The following is a 15,475-nucleotide window of genomic DNA, read 5'->3' on the forward strand; positions in this document are numbered from 1 at the left end:
CTTTTAACAGTCTTTTCTGCACTATATTCACTTTTAACAGTCTCTTCTGCACTATATTCACTTTTAACATTCTCTTCTGCACTATATTCACTTTTAACATTCTCTTCTGCACTATATTCCCTTTTAACAGTCTCTTCTGCACTATATTCCCTTTTAACAGTCTCTTCTGCACTATATTCACTTTTAACATTCTCTTCTGCACTATATTCCCTTTTAACAGTCTTTTCTGCACTATATTCACTTTTAACAGTATTTTCTGCACTATATTCACTTTTAACAGTCTCTTCTGCACTATATTCACTTTTAACAGTCTTTTCTGCACTATATTCACTTTTAACAGTCTCTTCTGCACTATATTCCCTTTTAACAGTCTCTTCTGCACTATATTCCCTTTTAACAGTCTTTTCTGCACTATATTCACTTTTAACAGTATTTTCTGCACTATATTCACTTTTAACAGTCTCTTCTGCACTATATTCACTTTTAACAGTCTTTTCTGCACTATATTCACTTTTAACAGTCTTTTCTGCACTATATTCACTTTTAACAGTCTCTTCTGCACTATATTCACTTTTAACATTCTCTTCTGCACTATATTCACTTTTAACAGTCTCTTCTGCACTATATTCACTTTTAACAGTCTCTTCTGCACTATATTCACTTTTTTAATAGTTGTGTATCACAGCTGTTACCCTGCACTATATTCAGTTTTAACAGTTTTCTTCATCTCCTTGTATTTTTATATCTGGTATATTTTGTTTTGTACTTTGCACATCTAACTTTTTTACTGTCTTTTTACTTGCATTTTGTGCACTATGGAACTGTGATGCTGGAAACTTGAATTTCCCTCGAGATCAATAAAGTTATTATCTATCTATCTATCATTTGGTATTGGAGAAGATTCGCTATATTACAAGAGGGTGTGCTCAGAAATGTTATGCTATATGGAGACCTTTTTTAATCTATATAGAAAAAATGGATACCACTGACATTGAAGTTTTAAACTGCTGATCTCATATTACATATAATTCACAACTTATACTTAGTTTTTTATTATTATTATTATTTTTTTATTATACTTATCTTTTTGTGTTTTTAGTCCTTTCCTTTTTCCTTTTTTTGGTTATTTGTTTTTTGTGTACTCAAGTAATGTACCTAAAATTTGAGTGAATATACTTGATGTAGATGTCTGAAAAGTAACTAAAGCTGTCAGACAAATGTAGTGGAGTAAAAACTACAATATTTACCTCTGAAATAAAATTTCAGGCAGGTCCTTTTCTTTTTCCTTTTTTTGTGTGTTTTTTTTGTGCGTTTTTTGTGTATGTTTCGTTTATGTTTCTATCGGATTGAATTAATTTACATGTATAAATGTAATTGTTTATGAAATTAATTCTGCTTGTTTAATGGTGCAGTAATATTGTTATAGGGATGGGGGATGGTCTATAATTTGTTTATACAATTATTTCTGTGATTTATTGGATTTTGTACAGAACACCAATAAATAAACTTTGAACCAAATAAAATGAAAATCTTCGAGTTAACTACATTTTATAATTCAGATTATATATCAATGCTCGTTCCGGGGCTTCCCTTTCTAGAATTTTCTTGTGTGCCATTGGAGGAAAAAACAGAGGTCAAAGTTGACATTGTGCAACATTGCTCCGACTTCTAATGCGTGAATAAGAGAGAAAACACCACAAATACAGCATGAAACACATGTTGACATCATTAAATAACCTGTATGAGTGGTAACTGGTTGAAGTAGGTGTACTAGAATATTCTATAAGGCAAAGAATAGAGAGCTAAGTTGTGTGCAGCTACTGCGCATGCGCAGAGTCTTTGCAGCTACTGCGTATGTGCAGAGTATTTCACGTGGAGAGAGATTGCAGTGTGTCAGAGCAAGAACAAACCTGCTGCAGCTGCTTCACATCGCCTCCCAGACTCCTCTCACATCCAGAAATGGTAAGATACTTAATCCAACAAAACCTATCAGTATTTATAGTTACAGCCAAAGTTAGATAAATAATAAAAAGCAGGATAAACAGGCTGAATGTGGCTGCTGAGCTATCTTTAGCAGCTAGCTGATGTTGTGTTAGCTTCCTTTAACATCCATTCACAAGGTCAAGCTGTTAGGAAGCAGAGTGAGAAGGGAATATTTGTTAAACACAGACATGTTTATCTTTATTATACACTATGGGAACTAGCAGAGGAGAAGACAAGATGAGCTTTAAGGTTAAACTTGTGCACATCTGTGCTGCTGCAAACTTGACTATTATATATATTTCTGCTCTCTTGCTTAGTATGTTTTTTGTATCATCAACATCTGTACACATGTGCAGAGAAATTAACCTCAACTGGTCGTGACATTCATTCATTCATTCATTACTGCAGCAGTATAGTCGCATGATGATTGTAGTTGTTGCACAGACAAGACCAGCATTCACACTAATTATGTCTTTTAAATCTATTTTATTATTTATTACGTGTTGGTCACATTAACTTGTCATATTGCACAATGCATGCCCTTGGTAGGTGAAAAATACGAATTGCATGCTCGTTTAATCCACTTCCGGGTTATGTTACGTAGACTATGACCTCACCACCTGTGCATGCAATCAACTTTATTTTTATGCAACCTTATTGTACTACTACTGAGACCACAAAATACAGTTAAGCATCTAACAAGAAGTGTAGAAAAGCAGTAAATTGCAAGGTGATTAACAGAATAATATACAGAATAAATAAAATGTGGAATAAACAGTAAGGGGTATGAATATGCTAAGATATATATATATGTATATATATATATATATATGTATATATATATATATATGTATATATATATATATGTATATATATATACAGTAAAACAGAGTGCAGATGTATAAGAAATGCTAAAACTAGACATTATATACATAATAAACAGCTGTATAGTCAGTGATATGAATACTCTATATGACAGGTCAGATGAGAGTGAAACCCTCTTAACATAGCAGCAGAAATAGTGTTTTATATCAACTTATTTGTGCTTTGACAAACTGGAAATGATAATGCATTATTAGATTTGCAAATATCCTGATTTCATTACAGTGATGCTGTGGGGAATTTGGACTCTTACCAGCTCTAAATACCACTAGAAATACAGATATTTAATTGGGTATATCCAGCTAAAGCTGCCCTGCAATAATCTAGGAATGTTTATATTATATTAATAATATTCAGGGTTTAAAAAAAAACTGATTCAACTTTATGGTCATTTATTTTTTCAAGGTAAATAAATAAAATAAAATATAGAATGTGGAATAAAGAGTAAGGGGTACAAATGCGCTAAGTATGAACAGTAGAGCACATGCAGCAGCAGTACAGTTATAAGTAAAACATATAGTGCAGGTGTACAATAAATGCTAAAAGTATACATTTTATACAGAAAAAAACAGCTGGAGGTATGATATGAATATTCACTATAGAGCTGATATGAACAGTATGGACAGTGATATACATATATACATCTGTTTTTAAACTCAAGTTTATGGTAATATACAAAGGTGGACAATATCAGAAACACACAGTATACGAACAGTCAGAAAATGTGATGTTAATGATAACCATCTTATGCAACTTGACCCCCTACAACCTCATAAAATAGTACAGAGAGAACCTTCTGGTAAACTAGAAAAACTGGCCTTGGGTGTTATCTTGTTAAAAACCTGGAGGACGTTTTCATCACCAGTCAAGGCTTTTGTCTCAGTGTTTGTTTGTAACTGTGGCTGATTTCCCTAAAACTTCGAGATGCTTCTCTGCTATCATTAAAGTATTTCATCAGTTGTCCTCCCTTGCCTCGGGTTAAACTGTCACGGTGAATAAATAAGTAACTCCACCTCCTTTGGCCGTCTAACGAGTCTGATAAGTCAACAAACTGACTGGGACCTGTCCTTCCCCCCACCCAACACCACCTCGTTCCCAAACAACCTTCACCCCAAGGTCACTCGTACATCTGCTGCTATCAGACATGTTGGCAGCTGCTGGTTTAGATCTTGTCCTCCCTCTTTCAGCTTGTAACATGAGCCTGAAACATTTGACATAATGAAGAAATGCTGACTTTAGTTACACTTGAGTTTTGCAATAATTAACTTCACAAAGGCCGCGTCTGTGGAGGAGAATTTATTGTTTAGACACTGTCTTTAATTAATCTCCTCCTCCTCCTCTTTTTACCTCCCTCCCCTTTTCCCAACAGATCAGCCACAACTGATTAATCATTCCTGTATTTTAACTGGAAGATTTTGTATTTAAAAACATTTTAACTAAACCCTGAGCTTCTTTATTTATTTATATATATATATATAATTTTTTTTACTGTAGTTAAGTAAAACTTGTCTGCATCAAATCATATAGAGATCCTATTTTATCAGTATGTGCTTGTTGCAAAAACTAGGGCTGCACCTAATTTTCATTGTCGATTTAATCTGTTGATTATTTTCTCAATTAATGAATTAGTTGTTTGGTCTATAAAATGTCGATCAGTGTTTCCCAAAGTCCAAGATGACGACCTTAGATGTCTTGTTTTGTCCACAACTCAAAGATATTCAGTTTATAGAGGAGTAAAGAAACCAGAACATATTCACATTTAAGAAGCTGGAATCAGAGAATTTTGATTTTTTTTTTTAACAAATTACTCTAACAGATTAATTGATTATCTAAGTAGTTGGCAATTAATTTAATAGTTGACAACTAATCAGTCAATTGATTAATCGTTGCAGCTCTACAAGTCTGCTAGAAAGGTTTCATACTCATCAACAGTATTGTCAGTCAATGTACACAGAGTTGACAAATTATAATAGTTGTTTTATCTTGGTTAAACAGTTGCTGTGAATACAAATAATCAGTTGCTAAAGTTGGACTGTCCAGTCCAGTGATAGGCACCCCTTTAACTCAGAATATGGACATAGCAGCCCAGTGTAATTTTTCACCTATTTTCTCGATTAATCGATTAGTTGTTTGGTCTATAAAATGTCAGAAAATGGTCTATAAAATGTTGATCAGTGTTTCCCAAAGCCCAAGATGATGTCTTCAAATGTCTTGTTTTGTCCAAAACTCAAAGATATTCAGTTTACTGTCATAGAGGAGTAAAGAAACCAGAAAATACCAGTATTAGAGGGGTCGGGGTCCACTGTCTTTAGGTTTGTGTAACACAAGCTCTGACTCAAAACAGCCACCTTGTGGTATTATTGGGTTCTTACAGCAAATAGAGGCTTTATTCAGTGATGTAACATAGGGCTAACTCGAAGCTTTGTCTGTTGCCATGGTAATTGACCTCCAAATCAGTAATCAAATGCTTAATTTTTTGTATATATACAAGTATGTAATAATAAAGTATAAATCCTAAAATAGCCCATGAAATAAGGGATAATCCCAAAACATTATTAATTATTCATATTCAATATGAATTATTATTCTCAGACGGATATCGCTGTTTGTAGTGTGTAGAGGTGCGTGTGTGTGTACAGTAGTGCGGCAGCCCTAATGAAACACACAAGTCAAATGTTATTTGATAGTAATTGATATTATTTGCTAATATAATTTCCTCTCTTACAGCAGGCCTTCAGAAAGTTCCTCCCCTTGTTCGACCGGGTGCTGGTGGAGCGCTTAATCCCAGAGACGGTATCGAAGGGGGGCATCATGCTGCCGGAGAAGGCTCAAGGCAAAGTGCTGCAGGCCACAGTGGTGGCAGTAGGACCTGGCGCTGTCAACCCGGTGAGATAACCTACACTCAGGGCATATATTCTTGGGGGAAACATTGGAGATACAGGCTTATCTGCTATGAAGAATGTGGGATTTTATAGTTTTTGGCTCTGGGGACTAACTATTTGTGTGATGTTTTTTCCAGAAAGGGAACTTCCTGCCAGTCAGTGTGAAGGTTGGAGAGAAAGTCCTCCTACCAGAGTACGGTGGAACTAAAGTCAGTCTGGAAGACAAGGTGCGGTACAGTTTCAGCTCAATCTGGTGACATTTGTTTCCACCTGTGTTTTCCTTGTTTAATTTCTTGTTTTCTATCCTCCAGGACTACTTCCTGTTCCGTGATGGAGATATCCTGGGTAAATACGTCGAATGAGTCCTCATCTTTTGTTGATGTAGATCATGTCAATTCCCCGTCGTCCATCATCATCCCTGGAGAGAAGGAATTAAGTTGCCTCTGTCATGTCTCTTTTTCTTTTTTCTATGTTATTGCAAATGTAAATAATTCTAATAGCATTTTGTTACAATAATAAAGGTGAACTGTTGAATCATGTCTTTTTGTCTCATGATTTTATATTGTTCCTAAAATAGTCAGCAGTTGATATTCAGTATAGCTGTGATTCTATACTTTAAATTCAAGGTTAATTTACTAGCTTTTTTAGTTTTTTATTAACAATTTTCTGTAAGGAATGCACATAATAAAGAATAGGTAACAATAAGGCATTAAAAAAAATAGTAAAAAACAAAGTTTTGACCGAAAAGGTGTAGGCTGAGGTTTAAGCTTATTTACCTATACCCTTTTTACTTAGGCAACTTATTTACTACTTAGTTTAGGCTATAAAAAAACAAGACAAAACAAAAAACAATGACATTTTTATACCTATATACTGCTGTTAAGACATACAATAGATCCCTCAAACAGAAATGGACATGACTTGTGCAAGAACACATTAAATTTGTGCATTTAGTGCAAGATAAACCCACTTAATCTTTCTAATTTTAAAGAGTTTAAACTAATTCTGGGCTAAGGCTGATACATTCGAGTTAAATTTATACTATAAAATAAAAAGCAAATTTTGATGAAGAATAATGTTGATGCTGTATTGCTTATATTATATTCAAGTAATTCATTAAAAGTAGTTCAAAAACATATTATTTAAGTATTGTCAACTAAGTACTTACATTACCCTTAGAGGGGAAATTTAGTTGTTGCAGCAACACAAGCACAGAAATAGAGAAAGTAAAGAAATAATAAGGGGTATATAAAACTAAAATAAGAATAAAGATAGAAACTACACAAGAGCAAAGGGAGACAACAATTACAAAGTAAAGAGACAATAGTATTAATAGCAGCAGAGTCAACCGTGTACACCAGACTGATATGATTAAGTAATAGTATTTAGTGTTTGTATTAATATAGAGATGTAATGTAAATAAAATAAAGAATATGATGCAAAAATGAGCGTAACATGATATATAGCCAATAGAATATCAAATATAAAAACGGTATAGTATGGGTATAATATAATTGTCAGAAAGTGTTTCATATCTGCCATCATCCTAATGAGCTCACCCGAGCTGTTCAGAGACAACGAGGCACAGGTGAGCCCATTCTACACATAATCAGTGCTCCTATAACCAGGACGAGAGGAGGAAGAACATTTCTCTCGTTGTTCTGCTACCAGCCAGACATGATCCCCTGTTTTCATCCAGTTTGTTTAAAGTCAGTTATTCTTGAGGGTTAATCGCTTTGCTAATGTCATGCCTTTGTCCACTTTATGACCTCCATGTTTAACTGGTGTATTGTTTGTCTTTAGACATTATCTGGCTTTGAGTTGAATACAATGAGTAAATGCAATGTCACGCATCTCCCTTTGCTTGTGTATTTATTGCAGACACACCACTTGATGATTAATAACTCCTCTAAAATAAAGTCCTTTTTTTAGTGCAGTTTCCTGGCTTGCTGTCCCTGTCCCTGATTCTGATTCCCTCATGTCTGATATTTGAGTGTCCCTACAGTCTCCAGACACTTTGCTCACTTAAACAATAATATAGATAAATATAGTATAAATGACAGAATATATATAACATATATAGCGAGGTATGTAAAAGTACCTTTTATGTAAAATGTCTTATTTACTGTAATATGCATTATATTAGTATTATTACTGATGCATTCATGTTTATCCCTCATCCTACTAACCTATTTAATGTACCAGGACTACCGACTGGGGACCCCGAGAATAAACTACTGTGAAACAACCATCATAGCAAAATGTTGACCTATTTATTCTCAAAACATCATTAGTTAGGTTGGATATTGTGTAAAATGAAAAGAGACAGAGCATATGAGGATATCTGTATCTGTATATATTAGAACCCATGGCAAACATTTTATCTATATATTCTATTTTATGTATTAAAACTGCAGAGGCTGGACCTGGGTGCTTTTGACTGAGGTCCCCTAGGACCCCAATACAATGGTCTTTTTAAAAAGCACTGATTAAACAGAAACAGAAAACAATAATATGAAGTAATTAGGAACAAACTGATTGAAAAAGTCACGAAAAATTGGAATGATATAATACCTGTGAGATATGACCAAAAGTATAGCTCTGGGGTCTGTAGGGACCCCAGTTTGTAGGAGGAGGGTTAAACAGTATTTAAAGTTGCAGTTGGTCAAAGTGGAGCTATTTTTAACTATTTACTAAACAACAGTCAAAGTCGGATTAAGCTGTTAGGAGCCCCCGGGGCACAGAAAGTCTGTTAGGCTCCTATTTAATCTATTTATCTGTGTTGTATAATGAAGGTGTATCTTGGATCTCTGTTGACTCTGACAACGACAGTTAATAAAGCAGAACCTCCATGTAAATACAACGTGGAATTTATTGTTATTCAAATTGCCTACAGGGCAATGGATTTACATAAGAACAAATATATATTTTTTTAAATAAATAAAATAAGGACAAATCCTGCTTTTACATTAATGCATGAGTAATAATTATCTAAAGATATAATATATAATATAACAGTCACAGGGGACTTTTTTTTGCATTGAATACTTTTCATATTTTAAGTACATTTTCCTGATTATACTTACGGGTACATACTTTAATATATATCTATATCTATATATATATAGATATAAATATATATCTATATCTATATATTTATACTTTATTTTTTCCCCTTTTTTTCAAGGTTGTTTTCATATATGCAATTTACAGTTCGTAATTACAATAGTTTATAAACCAATTTTTTAAGTACTTGAGCTTAGAGACCAACACAATAAGAACACTATAGAAAACAACTTCAGCATTCAAAATTGAAATAATATGTAATAAGAAATAATAATAATAATAATAATAATAATAATAATAAAAGAATAGAATAAAATAAAAAATAAATAAAATAATAATAACAATACAAGTAAACAAAAGTAATAATAATAATAATAATAATAATAATAAATTAAATAAACAAATAATTTAATATAAAAGGTTGTTTTCATATATGAAATTTACAGTTCGTAATTACAATAGTTTATAAACCAAATAATAATAATACTAATACAAAGAGAAAAAAGTAATAATAATAATAATAATAATAATAATGATAATAATAATAATTATAATATTAATAAAAAGAATAGAATAAATTAAATAATAATAATAATAATAATAATAATAATAATAATTATTATTATAATTATAATAATAATAATAAATTAAATAAACAAATAAGTTAATAGAAAACAAGGGGTGCAGAGATAAAGCAATATAATTATAATAATATTTTTCAATGCAGAACTTTTACTAATAATAGTAATAACTGTGTATTTAGTTAAACTGAGTCTCTCCTACCTTAATATTGAATGTGTTGATATCAGTGCATCAACATCCTCTCGTCGTGCTACAACACAGCGTCTGACGAACATCCGGGTATTCTGTCGAGATGGTCATGGCGGAGGGTGCTGCAGTTCTCAGGAGGAACCGGCCTGGAACCAAGGCAAAGGTACGTTTATACCCCTCAGAAACACCTCCACACCACCGCTAATAACCTCCCGAGACTCCGCGGAGCCGTCCCACCAGAGTCCTGTTGTTTTATCAGACTTAACTCAGCTCGCAGTCAACATATATAGACGAGGCCTTGACCTGGAAATGACTAGCTAAGCTAACTGTTAGCCTCTGGTCCCGTATACTTCCTGGAGTAATGTCAACTTAAATGGGTGTTTACTGTATATTTCATCATGTGATCATCATTTGTGCTTAAATAACAAGCCAATTTGTTGAATAAAGTTAACACAACATTCTCCACCGTGGCTAACTTATCTATGAACTGATCTTATATATGAACATCTAGTGTTATTGCTCTTAAAACTAGCTTTGCAGGAAGTAGTCGCACCCCAGCTTCAGGTTCATAGCTGTGTAATAATGTAAACAATGGCTGCTGACTTTGCTATCTTTGCTTTTAATCATACGTCAGCTAGATAGTGTTAGCTTCTTATATGTCATGTGTCATAATGTGTTATTATGACAGCTAGCTATGTAGGTAGTTAGCATTGTTTATGCTACAATACCAGCTTTTGTCCATTTTGAGTGTTAGACTGAAATACTCCTCCCATGTGTAGGATTTCTACAACTGGCCGGATGAATCATTTGAGGAGATGGACAGCACCCTGGCTGTCCAACAGGTGTGTTGACATGGTCTCTGTGTGTGTGTGTGTGGGTGTGTGGGTGTTCCCAGTCAAGTATGACTAAAGGTCCTTTTACACAATACTTAGTCCAATCAGAGGTTGGGTGATATTATCTCAGTGTAAATAATGATTAGTAATGTGAATATGATGGCCAAGCTGGTGGAGGCATTGATTGTTTATTTCAGTCAGCATCAACAGCCTGTTGCCATGTTGATATGTTAAGCCAGCCTGTTACCTCAGCACACAGCCCTTTATATATTTATTTAACCTTGATTCAGTCCTCACCATTGAGTACCTGGTGCTCCTTTTAATGTAGCTTCTGTTGGTGTATTGTGTTTCTATATACATTTTAATGTGTGATGTGATATGTTGTGTTTTAATGTAGCCTTTTTAATGGTGGTGGCTTTGGCTCGGAGGGTGGTTGTCCACCAATCGTAAGGTCGGTGGTTTGATTCTCGTTTGCTCCGGGTCACTTGTCGATGTGTCCTTGAGCAAGACACTTAACCCCAAATTGCTCCCGAAGGCATAGTCATCGGTGTGTGAATGAGTATTTAGATTAGATCCTGATGGGCAAAGTTGGCACCTTAGCAGCCTCTGACATCAGTGTATGAATGTGTGTGTGAATGGGTGAATGCTGACATGTAGTGTAAAGTGCTTTGAGTGGTCGGAAGACTAGAAAAGCGCTATATAAATGCAAGTCCATTTCCCATTTAATAGCAGTTTTTGCACATGCAAACCAAAAACAAGTTTCTGCCTTTTTGTACTCAAAGGGGACAATAAAGTAGGGCTGACCCAAATGCTATGAAGCTTCGACCGTTGCCATGGTAATCAACCTCTAAATTAGTATTTGAATGCTTAGTTGTTGTTTTTTTTTTAATATAAGTATGTAATAATATATATCCTTTATTTAACCAGGTAAAAAAACCTCATTGAGATTAAAATCTCTTTTCCAAGAGGGCAGCACAAACATTGTTACAACAATACAAACCATCAACACAAGCAGACAAATACCACATGTGAACGAGCATGACATCCAGTTTGCTATGCAACACAAAAACAGCTATAATGCACAAACAGGTCAGTCTAGTAGTGCAGCAGCGGCACTTGACGACACTGAAACGGGGGAGATGGAGACAGATAGAAGAACATGTCAGCCTGCTGCGCTGCGCCGCGAAGCTTCGAATACCTTTGAGTATTTCTCACCAAAGCAGCTTCGAAGCCCAAAAAACTATATTTGGGACAGCCCTAGTCCTGACACAATATTCACATGCCCATATTTACACTGAGAGAACTGAGAGGAGGAATGTTAGCTGTAATCATTCCTCCTGTCCATACTTGTCATGTAGACATCCCTTCTTGATGCTATTCCAATGTAAGCGGTGGCTGACATATCCGCAGTCCTCATTCAGTGAAAAAATGCATTCCTAAGGTCAGCTGAGGTTTAAATGTGGCTTCAGCAGATGGAGTTAACAGTCTGGTTAGTATTGCTCTACTTCAGCTCAGCAAGGAAACACAAGAGGGAACTTCACACTGTAACTCTGGAAGATGCCCCTTGTTTTAAGAAGGATCTAACTGGAAATCTCATGTCTGGGGACCCCAGGTGTTTGAACTAATGGAAAGAGAGCAGGTCGTAGCTTGCTTGAACTTTATATTTCAAGGACTGTGGATTTTGCACCCCATCTCTCAGATTGGAGTTGTGTTAGGCTCTCTTCATAGACAATGGTCGCTGTACAGTCACTGTAATCATTCTACCTCTCTGTACTGGATGGTTTAATGGTTTTAATTGCATTAAGATGGACTTGAAAAAAATATATAAAGGTGATGAAGATTGTGTTGCTGTGTGTGAGTTAAGGTCTCTATTAAAGTGTGATTGATGGTTCTTTTTCAGTATATTCAGCAGAACATTAGATCAGATTGCTCCAATATCGACAAAATCCTGGAGCCTCCGGAGGGTCAGGACGAGGGGGTTTGGAAGTACGAACACCTCAGGTATGTTGAAAAAGTTTAACCCAAAATGCTATGGGCATATTTTTTCATTTTCTTTCATGTTCTTGGAGTGTCCAAAAGTTGTGGATTTATTTACTTTGTAATAATTTATTTATTATTGTTTCCCAATTCAACAAAACCCTGTTAACAAGTTTGACCAATACCCGGTTGCTGAAGCAGAAATATTTTTATTATTTCTTCTAATTGTGCTTTTGTTCTGTCCTTTTTGTAGGCAGTTCTGCCTGGAGCTCAATGGACTAGCTGTAAAACTGCAGGTAAGGGATCTAACTCAATATACAAACTTTTTTTAATTTACTGATTTGAGGATGCTTGGAATGAAGGATTTTGTCTCAGTCTTGTGTCAGGAGACCAAAAGCAAAGATATGAATGAGATGCAATTAAGTTTTTAAAAGAACACACACAAAAGAGCTGTTGGTTTACCTGCTTATAAAGGAAACACCTAACTGAGCTCTACATACTTTACTCTACATACTTCTAAGGAGTGGTTTAAAGGTTTGTTCATTCAGACTTTGCTTATCTTTCCTTCTTCAGAGTGAGTGCCATCCAGATACCTGCACCCAGATGACAGCCACAGAGCAGTGGATCTTTTTATGTGCTGCCCACAAGACACCCAAAGAGGTGAGTCAAGACTGGTTTACTATGTCATAAACAGTTGAAGCAGTATTTTTCAACAACTCTCTATGTATGATTCGCTAAGCATGATTTATTTGCCTTTGTGTGAGATGAAACAGAAACTTTTGGATGCTCTTAATGACGGTTTTGTGTGTGTTTTGTGCTGCTGCAACCACAGTGCCCTGCCATTGATTACACCAGGCACACGCTGGACGGAGCTGCCTGTCTTCTCAATAGCAACAAATACTTTCCCAGCAGGTCAGTTGTCGTCTTCCTTTCTTTCACACATGCACACGGAGAGACAGACCTGCTAATGTCAGCTACTGTATGTCTACTATGAAGAGACATTGCACCTTGTCGCCTTACATTCAGTATATTTAATTTCACACAGCCACCATTGTCTGACTTGTCTGTTTGTCGTTGCAGGGTGAGCATCAAGGAGTCATCGGTGGCCAAACTGGGCTCCGTCTGTCGTCGCATCTATAGGATATTCTCTCATGCCTACTTCCATCACCGCCAGATATTTGACAAGTATGAGGTAGGTTTCACTGAGAATATCTCATGAACCAATTACACCTACAATTATTTTATTTTGGTGTCTATTTTGGATTGTTTTTAGGCACAATTACTCTTAAAGGGCGGGTCTTTTATATTATTATTTGTTTTCCTTATTTATTCAAATCTGAACATTCAAATTAGAACATATTTTAAATATAGCATACACTTAAACTGATATTTTTTAAATTTTTTTATGGGTGACTGAAGTTTTTCTGCTGCTCCTGTCCACAGCCGCTTTACCTCGCTGTCAGACTGTCAGCTGTTATATTGCTTTCTTTAAAGCCACCAGACTACATTCACAAAAACAGTGATTTTACCTTGCAGAACGCAGGAGTATACATACAACCCCACTTCACCCAGCTAGTGCTATTGTTCCTAATATTCATAACCTTATTGATTAGTTTCAATTAGCTTACTTTGGTACCCTACGTCGATGCCTTTTGCTAGTAAAGAATAGCCCCACACATGATGACTTTCTAAACTAGATCTTTATGCAACTTGTACGTAATTCTGTTTTTAAACCATCCTTAGAATCAGGATGCGGGATTTAATTTGTTGCGTCGTGTTTTTCTGCATACAGAATGAAACGTTCCTGTGTCACCGGTTCACACGCTTCGTAATGAAGTACAACCTGATGTCCAAGGACAACCTGATCGTGCCCATTCTGGAGGAGGAAGTGCAGAACACCTCATCGGCTGGGGAGAGCGAGGCCTAAAGAAACAAGCTGCTGCTGCCATAAAGGGAGACACATGTAAAACACACAATCTCACACATGAACAGAGGAGACACATCCACACACACCTTCCATTTACAGCACACACACACATATATCTATATATACAGTACACACTACAGTGTATTAAGGCTCCTGTCTAGTAACACTGTCCATGTCCCTCCACCCTTGTCACCTGTGTCTATCTCAAAGGAAGTAAAGGGGTAGCGGGAGCAGAGTTCAGCCATGCCTGCAGGACAAGATGACGTTTTCTATCCTATGTACACTCTCTGTTTGTTCAGATTCACACTGTGTCTCTGGATGCAGCCCCTGCTCTCACACTACTCCTGTAGGGGAAACCCCCTTTTTCCTTTTAATCTTCTTTAAGCAGCTGGATTTGCAAAATGTAATCATGGTGACCTGTATTGTTGACAAAGGCACACACTGACAGCCTCCCTTCCTCTGTATATACCCCCACTCCTCCCCCCTCCCACCCCTCCTCTCTCTTCATTCACTATCATGTTTTCTGATGGTGCTTCACTTTTGTGTCTGCTTCTGTTTCTCTCTATTCGCTTGTGTTGCCTACCAGCCTGTTTTCGGGGGGGGTTGTCCCATGAAATGGATCACTAAATTAGCCTGCTGACTTAATAATGCTATTAAAACACAAATGTAGGTGTGTGGCTTGTGTGGTAGTGAACAAAGACAAACGTAACCTCTAGCTTTGTAAGTGTACTAGCAGTCAGATATTCGTTCTCTCTGAAATGATGTTTCAGACTATTTTAGGAAGGCTCGTTGGCTAACTCTGATCCTGCTTTGTGGCATGCCCCCGTTTTAATACTGTGTACAATGTGACCGATATTCCCCTTTCCTTGACATTATTATAGAAACCATGACTTCATGGGACTGTGCTGCTGTAAGCCAGTTTTAAACACAAGGAAAGGATGAAATATCGGCTACATTTACGTATCGGAGCACAACCTCCCTTCTTTTACCCTCCCCCCTCATTAAGTTATTTTGTGGGAGGAGTCTTGTCAATCCAAACCCACTTTTTTTTTTTAAATGAACTAAAAAATTTTGTTACTGTCGACATTTTCATGATGTCTGTTAATAAAAAAGACCTATTATTCAAGCGGTCGTGTGGAAATTTTTAATGTTAT

The 15,475-nt window shown here is 35.8% G+C and overlaps 1 protein-coding gene across 4 annotated transcripts; it reads left to right on the plus strand.

Annotated features, from left to right (window-relative positions):
* The first annotated feature begins 1,733 nt into the window (after positions 1 to 1,733).
* On the plus strand, positions 1,734 to 15,447 carry LOC141781766 (MOB-like protein phocein). 4 transcript variants are annotated; one of them, XM_074657584.1, is made up of 9 exons: positions 1,734 to 1,962; positions 5,593 to 5,751; positions 10,364 to 10,426; positions 12,318 to 12,418; positions 12,648 to 12,690; positions 12,968 to 13,054; positions 13,227 to 13,306; positions 13,475 to 13,586; positions 14,187 to 15,447. In XM_074657584.1, the coding sequence occupies exons 1-9, from the start codon at positions 1,855 to 1,857 to the stop codon at positions 14,319 to 14,321; spliced, it is 888 nt and encodes a 295-aa protein (XP_074513685.1). In that variant the 5' UTR covers positions 1,734 to 1,854; the 3' UTR covers positions 14,322 to 15,447. The 4 variants fall into 4 exon arrangements, with proteins under 4 accessions (XP_074513685.1, XP_074513684.1, XP_074513683.1 ...); XM_074657582.1 differs by lacking the exons at positions 1,734 to 1,962; positions 5,593 to 5,751 and adding an exon at positions 9,623 to 9,747 and having other exon boundaries at positions 14,187 to 14,357; positions 14,532 to 15,447; XM_074657581.1 differs by lacking the exons at positions 1,734 to 1,962; positions 5,593 to 5,751 and adding an exon at positions 9,624 to 9,747.
* The last annotated feature ends 28 nt before the right edge of the window (positions 15,448 to 15,475 follow it).

The sequence above is a fragment of the Sebastes fasciatus genome, chromosome 14 (assembly GCF_043250625.1).
Source record: "Sebastes fasciatus isolate fSebFas1 chromosome 14, fSebFas1.pri, whole genome shotgun sequence".
NCBI classification, from domain to species: Eukaryota; Metazoa; Chordata; class Actinopteri; order Perciformes; family Sebastidae; genus Sebastes; species Sebastes fasciatus.